At 37.1% G+C, this 21,152-nt stretch overlaps 1 protein-coding gene across 7 annotated transcripts in view; it reads left to right on the forward strand.

Annotated features, from left to right (window-relative positions):
• Nucleotides 1-21,152, forward strand: part of MECOM (MDS1 and EVI1 complex locus) — a 573,219-nt gene that overhangs the window by 265,831 nt on the left and 286,236 nt on the right. For all 7 annotated transcript variants that reach the window (XM_032260964.1, XM_032260978.1, XM_032261073.1 and 4 more), the window contains exon 2: nt 14,546-14,883. In XM_032260964.1, coding sequence (XP_032116855.1) covers nt 14,546-14,883 — 338 coding nt within the window. The remainder of the gene's footprint in view (nt 1-14,545; nt 14,884-21,152) is intronic.

Genomic DNA, 21,152 nt, shown 5'->3' on the forward strand with positions numbered 1-21,152 from the left:
GTTTTACAATCTAAAAGGTATGGCTAGTTCATAGCAGGTGCTGCTGCAAATGTTGGTGGAAACAGATTTAGTTGATAATGTTTGATATTGGTTTACTATCCTTCTTCCTGGAGGACTTAGTAAAAATTTTGAGAAAATGACACAAATATGGATTAACTATGTTGAGATTTTTGTTTGTTTTTTATCCCCTTTTTAAAGAACAAATTTGTTTGAAGAGGTTTGTTTGAAGAGGTTGCAATGTGAAGAGGACATGATATAAATTCTGAACTGATTGTGTTTGGTTTTTAATCTATCAGTCTTGAGCATTTGAGTGTGTGCATGTGTGCACGTACGGGTGTGTGTAAATTCAGTAGTCACTTTGCCTTTCTTCAGTGGGGCATTTTTACTGTACCCTTAAGCAAACTAAGGACACAATTTGTGTGATGCCTTTTGAACATTTATATTAGAACTTCCCAATTTAGAGAAGGAGAAAAAGGTACCAGCCAACTTCAGTAAAATTGGCTTGCTTTGGCTGATGTTTTCAAGTCAACAAAATCACATTGAATTAGTGTCATGAACTAGAAATATTGCTGGATCCTGGGGATTCAGCAGTGAATCAGGCCTCCGTGCTCCCTGCCCTCATCCCCTTACAGTCTAGTGGAGTTTTGGTGTAGGTGTGCTTTAATCATCTTTCCCACTTGGGCTTTCTTGAACTTGGCATGTACATGATCTTTTTGTGACTCACCAAATATTCATGCAACTTTGTGGCAGTTGTTTACTTGCTCATTTGTTTTGTATGTATATTTGACCTGACGTGTATAAAATGCTATTTCTTGGAAGAATTTATAATACACTTCTTTTCCATCTAGAAATAAGCAAATCTGCTCAGCTGGTTTTTTGTCAGCCAAGCATTTTCATTTGACCCTTTAAGCTATCTAAACTTTGAAGACAAATGCAGATATGCCCTACTGTTTGAAATGGTGTCAAGATCCAGGAGGGTTAATTTAAAAATTCATAAATCCTTTGTACTATGCAAATTAATGACCTGTAACCTTTTTTCCAGGTGACTTGTTTTGACTCAACTGTGTCCAAATAAATATGTTTATTTAGAAGAGTTCAATGCTACCAAAACCTGACATGCTAAGCATCTCCTATGGCTCATAATACGTACCAGAGATGTGGACCACCCTCTGTTTTCTCATTATGTCAAATAATAGAAAGTGGAAATCACTCTAATCCTTTCTTCTGTGTCTGCTGTACCTCTGCAAATATGATAAACTCAATCCAATTAAAAGTCATTACCTCTCCAAGGCCTGGCCACAGTCTATGCCCCTTTGTTTCACAATCCTCTCGATTATCTGTCTTCTTCACAAGTAGAATTTCTAGCCAGCATCCACTTCAGCTTTCTCTTAAAAAAATGGAATATCACTTTTAGAGTTGATCACTGAGGTGATTTCTGTGCTCCTTGACTCTATTTAATGCAGCCTTGTGTTACATGAGTTAAATCTTCCTGCGTATTCGCCCTATCTCCCTGACAAGATTGTAAGTCCTTTGGAATCAGCAATTTCACTTTATTCTTCTTTGTGACCCCCTCATGCTGATTCACATGTAGAAGTCTTGTTGACTAAATGATTAATGTTTTGTGGCTATATTGGATCATAGTTGTTAAGATTTAATAGTGGTGATGAGTATTAAAAAGTTGAATGAAGTAGACATATTAATACAACAGCAACAAAACAACAGTAAAAGCCTGTTAAATTATTGTGTATACTATAGACATCAGGTATCTTTCCTGTCTTCAGTGGATTTTCTTAACATTATATATTTTTGATATAATTAAAACATTTCCAATTTTTTCTCATGGGCAGTCATGATCCACATAGATTTACAAGGTTTTATCCACAATATATTTAAGTCAGCAAGAATTTTCCATGTTTAGATGAATAAATGGATAATTTTCTTGCTGTCTTTAGCTCTGTGATTCTCCAATGCTATTAAAATAGATAGTTCAATTGATTATCCTGAGGTTTAAGCAAGATGATGCCAGAATATTTTACTTTGCTTAATTAGCATAGCTATAGTCTGTTAGAACAAGCAGTTAAAGACTTACCAGAGTAAATTTATAAAATGATCAGCAAAAGCACAAACCAAAGTCTCTGAGATACTGTTTATTCTGGAAAATAACACCTGGATCTAAGTAAGAGTTATTTTATATTATGTTGATATAAATCGACAGCAAAATATTTTATGATTATACTACTAAATATGAGGCTACAAATATGTGAGTTTTGGATATTCCTTTTTACAAAGCACCTTGATGAATGAAAAGCTCCTTTTTTGAGATCTTTTCTCCCCTACCAAATAAATACAGTTCTCAAAATGAATTTTGCTCCTTTGGCTTTTTGTTAAGTTAATTTCACTATTGTAGACATAGGTGGATATTATTTGGGAAAAACCCATTATCTGGTGGGTAGTGTAAGACACCAGAAGGCAATAGTACTGACACTTCCCTAACAACTCCTACTCCAGATTGGTATCACTGGAGGTTCCAGGGTGCTCTGGCCAGTTCTCATTTGAATACATCACCGTCTGAGATCCACCAGGACTATCTCTGGTTAGTTTGGAATAACTTTCAATTCTAGCTGGAAGATAAATATTGTGGTTTGGTTCATTTGTAGGCTGGTGGGAGTTTCACTGGTATCACAGCAGTACTACCTGATTAACAATAGAAATTCTGGGCTCTTTTCAGTGAAGCAGATCAAGCAGAAATACATATTTAGTTGACATGGGAACTACCCACTCCTCTATGCTGTTCTCTCTTGACTTACTTTGTAATGGAAATGTGGGCATGCCATTTTAGAACCTGTTGCAATGTTCCATCATTTTACGAGTTATTTAGAAGCATCAGTGAGGGTAAACAATCTCCCCAAAATATTCTGATGCTTGGATTATTGTGAAGAGCTTAGTGACACTCAGAAATAGACGTGAATGTCAACTGCATTTCTATCACTAATAGGAGGTTTCTTTAAAGATTTAGTACATATATGGTTCTAGCGAAAATAGGGATAGAGAGTTTACAAGACTGGCATGCCGAATTGCAGAATTACGTATACTCAACTCTTAACACTCGTCACTTTTCCTAACCTCATTTCAGGCCTTATTGTATTGCATTGTTACATACATTACTATCCTGTCTTCACCACTGAACTTTAAACTACTTGAGGGCAGACATTTTATCTTACTCAACTCTGTTTCTATCCTTAGCAATTTGCACAGCTCCAGGCACAATGTGGTATTTATTGAATGACTGTTTTGGAATGGGCAAATGAATTCAAGTCTGAGCAGTAGCATCTTTGTCAAAGATTATCACCTCAACACTTCAATCATCAAATTCCTCTTTTAATGCTAGAAAAAGTTTTAAATCTGTGCGCTTTTCTAGTCTATACACATTTCAGTTTGAATGTGCAATTGAAGTGCTCACACAAAACTAGTGAAGTCTGGGACATCTGGTTAATCCTTCATTTTTCATAGTATAGAGCCCACCAAAGATTTTGAAAGTCAAATGTATATTTATTCCATGGAGGAAGCTTTATCAACCAGTGCAAAAGTTTACTGGCACTAGCTGGTGATATAATGGGTAGCTTAAATCCTGCTAACTGCAAATAATTTTTCAACAGTGTTTATGATTGTGGTAGAGTTCAGTGAGGCAGAAGTACAGATAACATAAATATTTCGACAAAAGCCGATTGTACTGCAGCCATAAATAAATTAGACCCAGTTTGTAAATAAATTTAGTTTTTGCCAGCAAACATTTATAATCCTCTCTTGCTGCAAACGATAGTAATTTATACAGAAGAGGTCCTGAATGCATTTTTTTTTTAAAAGTCAGTTCCCATTAGAAGGCAGTGCCTGGTGCCCATCAAGTGTCTTTGACTGTGTGACTCAATTAGACATGAAGGATACTGTACAGACCACCTAATGCTACTAGTTATTGTACATGTTGATAATGACAATTTCCAGAGACCATACATAGTTTGGTAGTCTATGAAGTTGTCATATTATATCATTCCCTTAAATACGTAGCTTGTGTTACCACTTAGCAATGTTGAAATTACCCCCTCTCAAATTATAAGTGCTATTTGGTGTATGTATACACATATACATAGCACATCTGTTCATATTTTTCTGCAAACATTTTTAATCAAAATATACAATGTTTTCTCATACTTAAAAAAAAGGCAAAAAACCTTCCTTTATGTTTTTCAATGACATTCTCTTCATCTCTGTGGTTTTGAATGATTTTACATTTAATATGATGTGGTATTGGGAAACTCAATATGGGGACCTTTAGAGCTTATAATGGGGGCAGAAAATTGCACTCCTTAGCAACATCTAAACTTATTTAACACTGAAGATACTGTGTTTGCAATAGGGTAGAGTTCGAGCTAACATTAGCTAAATCAAGGAATTTTTCCCACAGAATCACTTTAAGATGAGAAACTATTGTTGTCTTTTAGTTACCAAACCTGATGAGAACAGGGACCATTGCTCATTTTCAAATAAAACATTTTGAGACCCTAACAAAATTTCATTCTTTTGGGCACTCTCTGCTTCTTATCAAACCAAGAGTGTGGTTAAGTTAGTGTTCTATTGCTCGTTCATATTCCTTTTTACCAGGAAGCCATTGCCACAACTCCCTCTTCTGCCAGACATGCATAATTATTTTCTTTTCTTTATGTAAGACTCCTGGCTGTAAGAAAGCTCTTCTGTCTTGTGGTAATAAGGAAGGGCCTGCATCAAGTCAGCTGTGAGAATGAATTTGAACTTACGTTTACATTGTTTATCCAGTTCTCCTGCATGCCTGTCTTTGTTTATCGAACGGTAGAAGGTAGATCTCAATCTCACTTACTTTTTGAGCTACATCTTTTGGGGGTTGTTTTGAATATTTTCATCCAGAATATATTAGAATGATAGCCTCCTTGCTACAGAATGCACACCACCCTCTTTCCTTTAGCCTGTAGCTCCTGAGTTTTGGTCTCTCCTTTGGAGGCAAGAAGGTTCACTGCCAAAAGCCACCAACCCACACTTAGGTAATTATAATAAACAAGTTGGGGCTCTCATTTCACATGCAGAGCTGAATGAAGCAGAGCTGTGGTCACAGGGATCCCAGTTCCTCCTCCATTAGCAATGGCACATTAATGCTCCCTCATGTCTCTGCCCACCCTTAAACACTTTTTTTTTTTTTAAGGAAGTAAATCCGGTCACTCTTTAGCATGTGAAGGGGTGTAGCTTTCTTCTGAAACCACCATCAACAACATAAACAAATTAGAGGTAGTAAACCACACGTTCTGCCCACACATAAACCACAGTCCTCACCAGAGGGCAGTCTACTTAATGTGAGAATAACAGCCCAGTTTTATAAGCCTCTACTGGGAATAAATTCCAGTTTCACTGGTTAGAGCAAGGTTAGGCAGCCAGAGTAGTCTCTCCTAGGTTACATGTTAGGAGAGACCAAACCAATTCCCAGTGTCTTTCCAGGAAATACATTATATAAGCTTTTGGTACACCAAATTTTGACCACCTTCTGGTATTTTTTCTACATTTTTACTATGTAGAACTGGGATCGCTTGAGTGGAATGGACCTGGGGATGAACTTGTCCAACATGCTTATTTTATGGATAAGGAAACAGAGACCCCAAGCAGCTATGACTCTCAAGCTCTCTCTGCCTCTCAAGGTCTCAAGGCCACTCCAGGGTTCAGCGACATATTGACACATGCAGAACTCCAGGCCAGGGCTTGTGACCCTCCTGCTTTCTCCAAATGCAAATGGCATAGTTTACAATCTTCCATCTTGACCCATATGGGAGTTGTAAAATATTCTCTATACCTTCCTGATGCTGATATACTTCCTTTCCTGACAATGGTTAGTCCTCAACTAATGTGTCCAGCCCTAAACTAATGTGTTCCGTCATCAGTAAATTCCTGACTGTGATAGTCTTTTCTTAAATACCTGTTTAAACAGTAATTTAGATAAGAATGTCCCATTTGTGTGCAACAGGAAATGCCTGCCTTCTTTTAGATATGCTGGCAAATAATTACTGTAGATATGGCTTGAATACTGAAAGGCTGTACTCTGGTCATTTCAGACTGCCTGAGGGGTAGCCACCCAGTCTGTTGCAGCATGAATTCAGGACGGTTCTACTTTACTTTAAATGAATCTGAAGAAAAATCACTTTGGGGATATAAAAAGCTTGTGAAAAAAGCCCATCAGGTCCATCAGAGGCTGCCAAAAGTCTCTTAAAAATTTGTACTGGCAAAAGAAAATTGAGGCACAAAGTTATAATGTACAAGAAACACTATCTATCTGATATGTGATAAGTCTGTCCTTACCTGGTCATTCCAGTGGGTATTGGTGACGGTGGCTCCTTAACAACAGAATAAGCCAAACATTAACCAGCTCATGTTTTCCCTTGGAATAGTACTCACAGAACTTGAATGTCTTTGTGTTGGCTGTTTTAGATTCAGTAACCAGACACCAAATGGCTTTACTGGTACCTCAAGTATGAATTTTCTAGCAATTTCTTTCCATTACCATTTGACAAAAGCTTAGTTCCACCTCTGAAGATAAAGTTTTGGAAGAGGTGAAGCCCCCCTTTTTTTAAATAGCTTAGGAACTACTATACTTATTTAGTGAAATGTCTTATTTAGTGAAACCATACTTATTTACTGAAATGTCTGTGAAATTCCTAAGGGAATGGAAAAATCTCTTAGCCAGATTTAAAAGCCACAGGACATGCAACAGTATGCCACAAGACTATGAGAAAAATAAAAGTTTGCTCATTGATTTAGTCCCTTATTTTCCATCCAGATCACATTCTTTGCCATCTCCCTTGCTATCTTGCCTCCCAAGACTTCCATTCTGAGTCTTTCTGACAGTGCGCAAATAAAATATTTTTAGGAAACACTGGGGGGAAAAGTTCCATAAGGAAGACATGGAATAGCATGGTACAAGGAAGTAGCAAATACCGAAAGTGCAAGGAAGCTTAGGAGGTCATTTAAAAAATTCCAGTGCCAAACCATGTTGATAGATTATTTCCAAACATAATGGTCTCTAGAGAAATGGGTTCTACAGATTCAGTAGAGTGTCCAAACACTCCATTTAAGTCTATTTTCTTCTCACTCCTCTCTGGAGTAGGACATGCTGAAGACTGTCTCCATCAGCAGCTGCCCATTCAATTCACTGGCTCTGTTTTCTAAGCCTGTACTTCTGCATTCTTGCTACCTAGCCCTTCACAGCTTAAGTCAGTTTTCTGGAAATTCACTTTCCCTACTTTTACTAGTTTCCTTTCTTCATTTCGTTGGGATCTTAAATTTCATTATCTTGGGGCCATTCTCATAGAAGATTTTGCTGGCCAGTTCATAGCCTCCTTCTTTGTTCTGTTTGTGCATCTGGCATTAGTTGGGCCCCACCCTTTTCCCCAAGCCCAGCACGTGTTTACTCGCTGTGTGGCTGGGGCTCCCGATGTCCTCTGCTTTCTTACAAACATGCCTCTGTAACTGCTCTGGAATTGTCCTAACAAGGGAAGAAGAGCATGTCCGGTTTTAATTTTGTGAGGAAATTGATGTCTTCCCCCTCCCTTCCCTGCCGCACTATTAGCAGGCATCAGCTCATGGACTTGTGCTCATGTGCTCACGTCCTACCAGGAGGTCCCTGGTGGGGCTTTGAGGTTTGGCTGAGCCTGCTCTCCTCCTAGAGCTGGGCACACATCCTCCGCTCTCAGCCACGTGTAATCCTTCCTGTCTGCTTGCAAGTTGGGCACAAAGTACTGGCGCTTGGGCCCACCCTCTTCTTTAGTAGCAATTAACCTTTACTACAGAGCTTCCTTTGAAGTTTGCTCATGTTTTTATTACAAAACTGCAATAAGGAACATAATGGGGGGAAATGTCTAAATTTCTGAGTTACCTAATCTGTTCAATTCCCTAGTTGAGCTCCTCTTGGCAGTTGTTTCATGTAGTTATGATCTCAACCAGTCTGCCTGAGATCTCAAATCATGTTTCTGTCTCAGCCTATTTTTAAGATTAGGGAGCTATTACACACACACCCCCCTACACACACGTTGCAAATACACATGGATGTGTCTATTATATGTATATGTGTGTACAGTTGGGTATAACTAACTTCTTAATACTACAGAAATAAGTCTTACTTTGTAGTCAAACTATGTACATTTGCTCTTAATAAATATTAGACTATTTAGTTGCTGAATATTTTCTATCAATGAACTAATGTAAAGAGTAGAGAGAAAAATTATTCATGTTACTATCACTAATGATAATGCTGAGTGATAAGTATTACGATGGGTATTACTGGTGAAACTCAGGATTGTGAATGGCATCTGCCCAGATTTGCAGTTAAACTAGGCAGAAGGGCCAAAAGAAACAAATGGTGAGTTATATAAAACCCACAAAAAGAGAAGGCATTTAGACCAGACTTGCAAATAAGAACCAAAGAATTATGAGTGCAATGGCATTTTTTTTTTCTAGTCTGCCGTTCACAGACGCTCAAATAAATGAAATAATTTTTTTTCCTGCTTTTCACTCAGCTGTAAATCATTCATTGGTAATCCAAGGTTTGTAGAAAAGCAACTATGAAACTCAAAGAGAATACAAGAGAATATTTTTTTCCCTTCAGTAGGTAAGGACTTTCTAAGAAAAATGTAAAACTCACAAAAGAAATATAGACTTAGTTCCATAAAAATTAAAAAAATCAAAATACCCAACAGCAAATTATGTACTAGGAAAGTTTAAAATACCATATCCAATGGCTAATTTTTTTGTCATTAATAAGACAGACATAAAATCCTAATTAAAAACAATGAAAAATTTGCAGAAAAAGAAATATGAATGACAAGAATATTTAGTTTCTGTAATCAACTGAGAGATGAATTAAGCAATAACAGATATATAATTTTCTTCATTAAAAACAAGACATAGGCTGGGTGTGGTGGCTCACGCCTGTAATCCCAGCACTTTGGGAGGCTGAGGCAGGCAGATCACCTGAAGTCAGGAGTTTGAGAGCAGCCTGGCCAACATGGTGAAACCCCATCTCTACTAAAAATAGAAAAATTAGCCAGGTGTGGTGGCAGGTGCCTGTAATCCCAGTTGCTTGGGAGGTTGAGACAGGAGAATTGCTTGAACTCAGGAGGCAGAGGTTGCAGTGAGCCAAGATTGCGCCATTGCGCTCCAGCCTGGGTAACAAAGAATGAAACTCTGTTGGGGGGAAAAAAGGCATAATAATAAATACCAGTATAATTGGTAGAAGCGTAAATTGCTATACACTTTCTGAAAAGCAATCTGTCAGTACCCACTAAGTTTTCTTATAGGAATCTAACCTAAGGAAATTGAAATGGATGAAAATAAAAATTTATGTTAAGGAATGTTCATTTTCATGATATTTATGGTATCAGAAAATTAGAAGCAACATAAATAAATTCCATGGAAGTAGTTTGGTTATTGTGGATTCATATAATGGAATATTATGCAGCAATTAAATGTAGTTTTAGAAAATAGTAAAATATACATAAGGAGTGTTCATAATAAACTATAATCAAGTGAAAAAGCCAAAAACCAAACTATTCACACAGTATAGCTACAATTTTGATAAACAAACTTTAAAACATATCTTTAAAGATCAAAAAACAAGTTGCCTAAGAGTCAAAGGGAGGACTGGGTTTGGACACCCAGCTAGTCTCAGCTGACTTTGGATACATTGACAATCAGGCCCTACATCTGCAAATTGAAAGCTTATTTTTATCATCATTTTCTCACTAGATTATTTTGAGCATTAAAATGAGAAAATGGGATACATCTATGGAAGTTACTATTATTGGTATTATTTCTGCAATTCTTCTCTTTGAATATTCTGATATGTTTTCAAAATGGAAGACTTCTCAAGTGGAAATGTATGGTAGTTATTCGAAGACACATATAAGTACATATAATTTAATCAAAGTATGGGCCTTCCCTTGGTCTCTGAGGAAATTAGAACACTTAAAATTTGAATTGAAGAGGTTGATTTCCAAGAGCAATTTCCCAAATCATTTGTCTCAAATCCAACAATATGCTTGTCTTTCTTTCCTCACTCAGTTAATGACATACTTAAAGGATGCATGAAGCAAATTACAGTAGCAGACAGCTCAGCTCCAACAAGTTACAAGGGTTATTTATCTTTATGGGACCACTGATATATATGGCACTTCTTACCTGATACTTACCTATTGTAAATGTGCCCAATCTGTCAGTGTGATATCTGAGAAATGTTTTAATTAACTATAGTTATAGCTGATGGAAAGGATCTACCAATTTTCCCCCAATAACAGAGATTTAATGGGGATATGATAATTGAAGTAATTTATCATTTAGATGAAATGTTTTAGCAGCTTTTTGGATAGTTCTTGAGTAATGTTTATGGAGGCATTAGTCTATTTTGGTTTATGCAAATATTCAATGTGGTGTGATAAACTGCATTTGCTGTTGAAAATTTCATAATGCTAGATTACATTGAAATATTGTTGCATATTTTGATATGTAAAACTTAACAGTTTAATATTCTCACTTTTGTCACCACAGCTTTTTTTATATTTAATTAGGATGATACTAGATTAAAAGTGGCTTGAAAACAAATCGCCTGCACATGCATGTATATTTAGTGCTTGCATATGGATGGATAGGACCATGAATTTTTCTTGTGGATTTGCTTGACCTATATAAGTTGTTCTTTAGGTTTAATTATACATGTTTTGTCATTGTAAGCAGAATTGTATTCAGACTTTAAATTCAAATTCTCCTGTGCAGCAGCCTGGGCACACATGTGTATTTTGTCTCCACAGGAACTGAAATCTAAATGCAATCACTTAGATTATGCATTGGGAGAGTTTGTGGGTAACTCAGAGGTCATAGGATAAGCTATGCCAGTGGGAGGGCGCAGATGGGTTTGTCTTGATCTTTTCTTTCTTTTCTTTTCTTTTGTTTTTTTTTTTTTGAGACAGAGTCTCACTCTGTCGCCCAGGTTGGAGTGCAATATTATGATCTTGGCTCACTGCAACCTCTGCCTCCTGGGCTCAAGCAATTCTCGTGCCTCAGCCTCCAGAGTGGCTGGGGCTACAGGCATGCACCACCATGCCCAGCTAATTTTTTGTATTTTTAGTAGAGATGGGTTTCGTCATGTTGCCCAGGCTGCTCTCAAACTCTTAAGCTCAGACAATCTGCCTGCCTTGGCCTCCCAAGGAGCTAGGATTACAGGTGTGAGCCACCACACCCAGCCTCTATTCTGTTTTAAAGATCACTTTCATGGAACTGAAAGTATGCCTCATTTGACTCTTTGAGGAAGTAGGAGAAATTTAACTGACCTTTAATAGATAATTACTGAAAGAATATTGTTCTATTTATTTTGGTACCTTTTGTTTTCCTACTGCTTACATGGACACATTTCTAGAGTACACAATGTTTTTCAATTTATATTTCTCAAAAAAAAACCACAAAATTCTAACAATGGGGGAGGAATCTCTTTGAGGATGCGTAAAATAACTTTGCATTTGCAGTAGTCAAATGTTACAGTCCTGAAGAGATGCTTTTACAGGTTTTGACCTGTACTAAGACCATTAGTGAGCTTTTAAATATTAGGTTGAAGTGCAAAATCTCCCTGAAGGACAAAATTAGATGGACTTTAATTTTTGGACCTTAAAGTATATTTCTCTGATAATCTTTCTTTGGATAATTACTAAAATTGTTTCTTTTGATGTTGAGTTCGGAGAAAATTTGGTAATTCATCATGTTCTATTTCTATAGGTTTGAAGGTGCTTTTTAGGATCCAAAGTTTCCTATATTTGGTAAAAAAAGTATTGATTTGGATTCATAGTGTAATAAAATTATATGTTAGATTACTTATATATTTAACAAGCGTTCATTAAACACCTATATGCAGATCACTTAGACAATTCCAAAAAAGTAGAGTCCTAATGTCTCCCATCATGGACCTATTTCCTAGTTGGAAATGAAACATACACAATAAACCCTAAGCAGCAATGCATCATATTCGATTGTCAAACTGAGGGATAAAACTATGTAATAATTCAAGACAGGGGATACTAGTGTTAAATGGGATGGTGATGGGACCAGCTGGAAGTTGACCCAGGAGGATGACTAGAAGTTAGTTGGGCAGAGGAGCAGAGAGAAGAGTGCCAGGCAGGAAGAACTGAAGAAGAAATGCTCACTGAGCTCAGAAGAAATAAGCTTACTCTAGATTGGGGTTTCCTTCTGAAGAGTGTTGTGAATCAGATGGAAAGCAAGAATGGTTTCAAAATGATAGAGATTTTAGTCCAAACCTAAGAGGTTTATCATTTACATGCAGACACTGGAAGTTATTGAAGGCTGTCAAACAGGAAAATAGGTCTCCCAGGAAGGTAAACTCGGTGTTAAACAGGCTCAGTGTTGATGGATAGTGGAAAGAAGCTGAAGGTTGAGATCCATTTAAAGGACTATGAAAATATTTAGGTGTGAAAATGTGGATTGAAAGAGCTAGATGAAGGTTAGAATCTTGCAAGAAGAACATATAGTATTTAGTGACTGAACAGTTTGGAAGACAAAGGAGAGAAAATGACTATGTTATTTTAAAGCCTCAAACATAGATAATTATGGGAAAGATAGTATTCATAGTAGAAAGAGGAAAGTGAACAAGAGAATCAATTTGAGGGCAGATGATAAGGTACAAGATTTTGGACATGCTGAACTTGAATGATAATGAGCTTGTTGTTGAGAACCTATGTCCCATACGTATAAGTTTGAGTTCTGAAGTTCAGGTACATGCTTGGTTTAAATGGCATTATCTCAATGTTTGACCAAGAAACCAGCACCTCATTAAACAATACCTTTGCATGTACTATCACTTTACACTTCACAAAACTTTAAGAGACAGGAGTCATTACTTGATGGGCAATTGCTAATGAGTGTTATAGTTTGTTACAATAATGAATATGAGAAGGATTTAGGCCTGGACGTCAGGTCTTCTACCTTCTAGCCCAATAAGCTCCTAGAGGACTTTAATTCATAGAACTGCAGGGTTCATAGGATCTTAAAGATTGCCTAGTTTAATCACCGACTTGATGCTGAAATGCCTCCACATAATCCTTAACTCGTGGTTACCCAGGCTATAGTAGAACGGTGATGATGGAACTGGAGGCAACCCATTACCTTCTTTTTTTGAGAGCGGCTTTCACTCTCTTTCCAGGGTAGAATGCAGTGACACAATCATAACTCATTGCAGCCTTCTAGAGCTCAAGCAATCCTCCCGCTCAGCCTCCCAAATAGCTGGGATAACAGGTGCACACCACCACACTCAGCTAATTTTTCAAATTATTAACGTTTGACTACCTCTGATTGAAGTATCTTTGTAATTTTCACCTGATTTTCTTAGTTATTTCCTTGCAGTTCTATGAATCAAACAAACTGGGTATGACTTTCAATTTGTAATCCTAGTAGACAAGAAACATATATTCATTGACTTTAAGACAACTGAAATCCCGCTTGACTGGTTTCGTACAATCCCCATACAAGTGTCATAGAGGTCTTAAGGTCTCACATGGTCCACTTGTTTACCTCAAGTGTGGGGCTGTGCTGCTTTGGGGGTCCTTAGGGCCTCAGGGCTCAGTGCCCGGATTCCTAACTACTCAACCCTGCTGCCCCCTCAAAGGTCTTGCCCACCACCCCAGGTGCTGCTTCATAAAGATAAGCAGTGCCCCATACAAAGGGTTTCTGATCTCCATTGCGTCTCAGTCTGGAGGAAATTCTCTGTCTTTTTGGTGCACCTCAGGGCACCCCTCCTCTCCCTTTCCCCTCTGGAAAGTTTACCTAATTTCTTCAACAATTTTAGCTTTTACAAATATCCAGAGGCATCACTAGCTTCAGGTAACTTTAACTTTCTGCTCTGCATAAGTTACCAAGGCAAGGAAATACCGAGGGCTTGGTGACATGTTCAAAATTGGAAAGGAGAAACAGAGAAAGAAAACACACAAATTAATATTCCAATAAATAATTCTGCCACACACATTTAATCCTTGTTGCACATGGCAGCCTTTGGAATCTTTGATGACTCTCCTACCATTATTGTAAGATAACATTGCATGACACAACTTTCCAATAAATTTTGGAATCTTGTCAGCTCCAAATTTGGGGTGGTTTGGGGGTTATAGTTACACACGTGCTTACTTCTTGTCTGTACTTCAGTCAGAACAATAATGAAGTTGCTGATTGTTTTCCAGATGGATAATGAATTGAACTAGTCCATGCAAGTATTGACAATTGAGGATTAGCTCATTTGATTTGTGGATTCACCACAGATAAACCACAGAGGCCATAATCTCTAGCCTCTCCCTAGCCTGTGAATAATGAAGATTTTAATGAAGGCACCTATTTAGTCTTCAAAGAACAACAGCATAATAAGGTGGCTACCCATGTGGAATTTTGTCTCTTTAATATCAAAGGAATTCATGATATTCTTATTTATTCACAGATAATGAGTGTGTATATGCCATCTACCCTGAAATACCTTTGGAAGAAATGCCAGATGCAGATGGAGTAGCCAGCACTCCCTCCCTCAATATTCAAGAGCCATGCTCACCTGCCACATCCAGTGAAGCCTTCACTCCAAAGGAGGGCTCTCCTTACAAAGCCCCCATCTACATCCCTGATGATATCCCAATTCCTGCTGAGTTTGAACTTCGAGAGTCAAATATGCCTGGAGCAGGACTAGGAATATGGACCAAAAGGAAGATCGAAGTAGGTGAAAAGTTTGGGCCTTATGTGGGAGAGCAGAGGTCAAACCTGAAAGATCCTAGTTATGGATGGGAGGTAAGAACGTATTTTGAGTTAACACATTTATATATTGCAGCTGTGTAAGAAGAGATTAATTGTTTAAGCAGCCATAAAATACGCAAATTCTATTTGTTACAATACGTTTTCAATAGTGTCTTTAAGAATAAACTTCCTTTACAATCTCACTTCTTAATGGAAACAATGTATTGATTAAATGTATTGCTTGATAGGAGGGAACCCAACCTAATATTTGGTCAAAGAATAGTATTGACTTGAAAAAATACTAAAGGAAGAAGATATGATTTTGTAGTTAATGCTTGGAAACATTGGCTGTGACCATATGGAGCATGTGGAATTAGCAAACAGACATAATCATATGGCACGTTTATTGCATTTTATCTTTTTTGGGGGGTGGGAGTTGGAGGATTGGAGGAAAACCTTTTTTTTTTTTTTCTATTTTGTGGCTATGAGTTAAATTGGTTTTATTTTCATTTTGTGCTATGTTCTTCTAATATATTTTGCCTCTCTTTTGATGACCCTGCTTTAATTATACATGCTTCCAGAATGTCAGCACTGTACTCATCACTGAATTATGTTATGGTTCTTTATATTCAAATGATTTAATGAGTAATTTGTGCGTTAAAACAGTGGCACAAAATGTTTATGAAATTAGTCACTCATTTCAGCCGTATTTTTCATAAAATCCATTTGGCAATGTCTAAAATTAGAAGTTATAGTCTGATTAAAAAATCTAAATTAATCTTATTTCAAGAAAGGTAACTATCTTATGCTTCTGAGTGTAAGTTTTATACAGATTCAGTAGATATGTACACTTTCCATTTATTTCTGTAACTTGAAAATTTTTGTGCTTGAATCATTATAATTCCTGGAAAATCTTGTCTGTATCTGAAAAACTTGTAGACAGTTTCTGCAGGGGTAAAATATTTTTTGGAGATGTGATTGACCTTTGGTTTCATAGCATTTCAGTAGACAGAAATCAGATAAACTAGATTTATTTTGGTATGTTCCCTTAATATTTATGATCATTAATAGAATATCTGGTTAGCTTTTAAATAGAAATGAATATTCAGTGCCTTCAGGACTTAATTTCAACTTTTTGTCCTCTTACTTTATAAGTATGCTCTTGTGAAATCTGTTCAAAATGCTGTAATAAAAGCAATTCTTGTTCAAATTCTGAAATGCAAAAAGTTAGGATCTGGCTTTGACATGATTCAAGTGAGAAATCCTTCCTTAGTTTTGTTCTTAACCATAGCCCCAGTAAAGCTGCATTGCCTTTAGACACGTGTACTGATAAGAGAGTTTTAAAAAGTCACTGTAGCATTAACTGATATGTGAGTTGAATACATTTTAAACCAAATGCGTACAAACTTTACGTCATTATTGTTCACCTTAAAATAATGGCTATAAACATTCTAATAATAAGTAACTCATTAAACTTTTATTACAAAATCTCAAGAGTTAAACAAGTGCAGTACTCATCAAGATTATCCAGAAGACTTGGAATAAATCACAGCTTAATAATGAAATCATTTTGCAATTACAGGCTTGGTAAATGCAGGACTGTGCCTCTTTAAACATAATACCTATGGATTGGGGGATGAACCTGAGGAAAATTCTGCATTTGGAGGAAATTTAAAAATAATTATTTTTTTCTCCTTGCAGTAAAATGTCTTCAACATATACACTGGCAAATATTTACCTTGAGAAATGTAAAATGATTCTTTTCATTATTTCAGAACTGAGTTGTTTTTATTGCTTGGAATTCAAGACACCTTTATACAATAGTTCCTGACTTTTTGGCTGAAGATCACGTATTCCCTTTCTCCTCTTTCTCCTTCAAGAATTCAGTTGATGGACAATTCAGTAGTTTTTTTCCCCATCATTTTAATGATTACCCTTCCTTTTGAGAATGTGGCTTGTCTGCTCTTTAGGTATTATGAACAAAACCAAATAAATGTCTTTTTGTTATTTTGGCCAACTTGTTTTCCACAGAGGAGCAGTTGAGTTCTTGATTCTTTCTAGCCTTTTTCTTTTTCCTTCTTTTCTTTTCTTTTCTTTTTATTTCCAAATCTTACCTAGTTAATACGAAACCCAATCATGATTAGCAAAGGCACTTTCTCAATGGCATCTCACCACGCCCCTGCAGATTGACTTTTAATTGTCCCCATGTCATCTTTTCTCAACTCTAGATGGTTTTCCTATTTGGTTAGAGATAATTGCGATTAACTAGTGTGACCTCTCCTTTTGATGTGCCTTCATTTTTGGGAAAAACAAAAAACAAACAAACAAAAAAACCTCTTAGGAATCTTTTCAAATAAATACACACAGAGAAAATCTATGTTCAGCCAACAATTATTGAGGGACTATTGTGCATCAGATTCTGCACTAAATGCTACCCCAACAGAAACTCAGCCTATCATAACTGAACAAATGATTGCTGTCTCTAGTAGGACCCTTGCTCTTTTCTTCCTGCAAAACTCCCTTCTTGTATATTTTCTGTTGTAATGAATTCCATTGCCATCTATCCAGTTGTTCAAGCCAAAAAAATGTGTCATCTTGACACATCTCTCTCCCATATCAACCATTCAACCATGTCTAATTTATGGTTTCCATATTTTCCATATTCTATTAAGCCTCCATTTTTTTGTTTTGTTTTGTTTTGTTTTGTTTTTGAGATGGAGTCTTGCTCTGTCGCCCAGGCTGGAGTGCAGTGGCGCAATCTCAGCTCACTGCAACGTGTGCCTCCCAGATGCAAGCAATTCTCCTGCCTCAGCCTCCCGAGTAGTTGAGACTACAGGCATGTGCCGCCACTCCCAGCTAATTTTTTGTATTTTTAGTAGAGACAGGGTTTCACCCTGTTGGCCAGGATGATCTCCATCTTCTGACCTCATGATCCACCCGCCTCGGTCTCCCAAAGTGCTGGGATTACAGGTATGAGCCACAGCACCCAGCCGAGCCCCCAATCTTTATATATCCTCTCTTTCTTTCTTTCCCTCCCTCCCTTCCTCCCTTCCTCTCTCTCTTTCTTTCTTTTTTTTTTTCTTATACTTTTAAGTTCTAGGATACATGTGCAGAACATGTAGGTTTGTTACATAGGTATATACATGCTATGGTGGTTTGTTGCACCCATCAACCCATCATCTACATTAGGCATTTTTCCTAATGCTGTCCCTCCCTTAGCCACCCATCCCCAGACAGGCACCAGTGTATAATGTTCCTCTCCCTGTATCCATGTGTTCTCATTATTCAACTCCCATTTATGAGTGAGAACATGCAGTGTTTGGTTTTCTGTTCCTGTGTTAGTTTGCTGAGAATGACAGTTTCCAGTTTCATCCATGTCCTTGCAAAGGACATGATCTCATCCTTTTTTATGGCTGCGTAGTATTCCACGGTGTATATGTGCCATATTTTCTTTATCTGGTCTATCATTGATGGTCTTTTGGGTTGGTTAGAAGTCTTTGTTATTGTGAATATTGTGCTGCAATAAGCATATATGTGCATGTGTCTTTATAGTAGAGTGATTTATAATCCCTTGGGTATATGCCCAGTAATGGGCTTGCTGGGTCAAATGTTATTTCTGGTTCTAGATCCTTTAGGAATAACCACACTGTCTTCCACAATGGTTGAACTAATTTATAGTCCCACCAATAGTGTAAAAGCATTCCTATTTTTCCACATCCTCTCCAGCATCTGTTGTTTCCTGACATTTTGATGATTGTATTCTAACTGGTGTGAGATGGCATCTCATTGTAGTTTAGATTTGCATTTTCATGATGTTAATTCTTCCTATCCGTGAGTAGGAAATATTTTTCCATTTGTTTATGTCCTCTCTTATTTCCTCCAGCAGTGTTTGTAGTTCTTTTTGAAGAGGTCCTTCACATCTCTTATAAATTGTATTCCTAGATATTTTATTCCCTTTGTAGCAATTGTGAATGGGAGTTTACTCATGATTTGGTTCTCTCTTTGTCAATTATTGGTGTATAGGAATGCTTGTGATTTTTGCACATTGATTTTGCATCCTGAGAATTTGCTGAAGTTGCTTATCAGCTTAAGGAGACTTTGGGCTGAGACAATGGGGTTTTCTAAATATACAATCATGTCATCTGCAAACAGAGACCATTTGACTTCCTCTTTTCCTATTTGAATGCACTTTATTTCTTTCTCTTGATTGATTGCCCTGGCCAGAACTTCCAGTACTATGTTGAATAGGAGTGGTGAGAGAGGGCACCCTTGTCTTGCACGAGTTTTCAAAGGGAATGCTTCCAGCTTTTGCCCATTCAGTATGATATTGGCTGTGGGTCTGTCATAAACAGCTCTTATTATTTTGAGATACATTCCACTGGTCATTACATAAATGCAAATCTGGTCTCAAACTCCTTTCCTCAAGTGATCCTCCTATCTTGGCTTCCCAACATGCTGGGATGATAAGTGTGAGCCACCATGCCCAGCCCCATGTTCTTTCTAATTACAATTTAGTATGACCTAAATTATGTCCAGCCAAGAAAGATTGATCCACTTACTAAAGATGAGGGTTTTCTTATGTTTCTTCTAAAGATGGCCATTATGTGACAACATGGGAACTGCACACAGAGTAGTGGAAAGCAGGCTTCTGGAGTGAACTTCCTGGGCTGAAAACACTGAAACATTGTGTAGCATCCAGATTATATATCTAGCTTCTCTATCAAGGCAAGAGTTCTTGAAAGCTTGCAAAGCTATATTTTCCTAGTGCAATGTCTTGATTGTATTTTATACATTTTTTTTTATCTCCATGATACTATTCTGAAAATAGAGCCATGAAGTGAAATAAGCAGACTGTATTAGTCAGCTTGGGCTGCCATAACACAATGCCATAAACGGGGTGGCTTAAGCAATAGAACTTTATATTCACACAATTCCGAAGGCTAGAGGCCCAAGATCAAGGTTCCAGCTGCTTTGGTTTCTGGTGAGGGCTCTCCTCTAGCCTTGCAGACAGGTGTCTTCTCATTGCATACTCATATAGCCTTTCTTTGGTGTTCATAAGCAGAGAGAGGGTTGAGGTGGGGGGGGAGGGGCAGAGAGAGAGAGAGAGAGAGAGAGAGAGAGAGAGAGAGAGAGAGAGAAAACAAGCTCTCTGGTATCTCTCCTCATTAATATAAGGGCACTAATCCTATTGGATTGGGGACCCACTCTTGTGATCTTATTTAACCTTAATTACATCCTAATGGCCTTATCTCCAAATATAGTCCTAATGGGGGTTAGGGTTTCAACATGTCGATTTTAGGAGGACACATACATTCAGTCTATAACACATACATTCAACAAATAATTGTTCAATAAATGAATGAATGAATGAGTGATTGGATAAATGAAAGAATTAATGGATGAATGTAGGATTAAGCAACTCTGAAAGAGGAGGCAAGGAATGAGACCTGAAGTAGTCCATGGAAAAATCTAGAATCTGAAATTTAGACATGTGTAATCCAGTCTTGCCTCTGTCATTAACTGTATGATTCTAGGTAAACTACTCAAATTGATTTTTGGTCAATGGATCAATAATAAATGCCTCATGATACCCCATTTTCCATGATATGATTATTATGCATTCTGTGCCTCTATCAAAATAACACATGAATATTTATGCCTACTATGTACCTACAAAAATAAAAAATAAAAACTTAAGAAAAAAACTGCACCACATCATTAGTTGTTATCAGAATTGAGTAGAGAAATATGGTAGTCTCTTCAAAGAAAGTAAAAGAGGAAGATGAAAGGTAACATTGTAAGTAGGGTCTATCTTTCTGAAGACAAATTTTTTTTAAGTAATTAAAAAAATTTGATGTATTCCCCAAGTAAGGTACTTTAGAAAATTCTTTGTTTATATGTTAGAGAAGTAGGATGCTTTTGAAAATAAAATTTACATATCAAAATATATGGTTTGGTAAACATAAGCTATAGATACCAGAAGCATCACTTGTATGATTTTCTCTGAAGCCAGTATTTATCCAACAAAGAGAAACTTCAAAAATAATATTAGGGTTTGGCAGCAATTGCTACCTCACAATGCATGTGACTTCTCTCCAATGCAAAGATCTTTAAAGACTTGGAGTGTGCTTGTCTAAAGGACTTGAAAATAATTAGTGATAGAAAGCTTTTTCTCAGGTTATTAACTTTAGAATTACTGATTCAGAATTACTGAGTGGAAAATAATTTTTAAAAATTCCGTTGGTTCAAGACAAGGTTTTTCTCATGTTTCCTTCTAAAGGTGGCCACAATGTAAGAACATGGTAACTGCATGCGGAGCAGTA

The sequence above is a fragment of the Sapajus apella genome, unplaced genomic scaffold (assembly GCF_009761245.1).
Source record: "Sapajus apella isolate SASKATOON/1434 unplaced genomic scaffold, GSC_monkey_1.0 scaffold4, whole genome shotgun sequence".
NCBI lineage: Eukaryota > Metazoa > Chordata > Mammalia > Primates > Cebidae > Sapajus > Sapajus apella.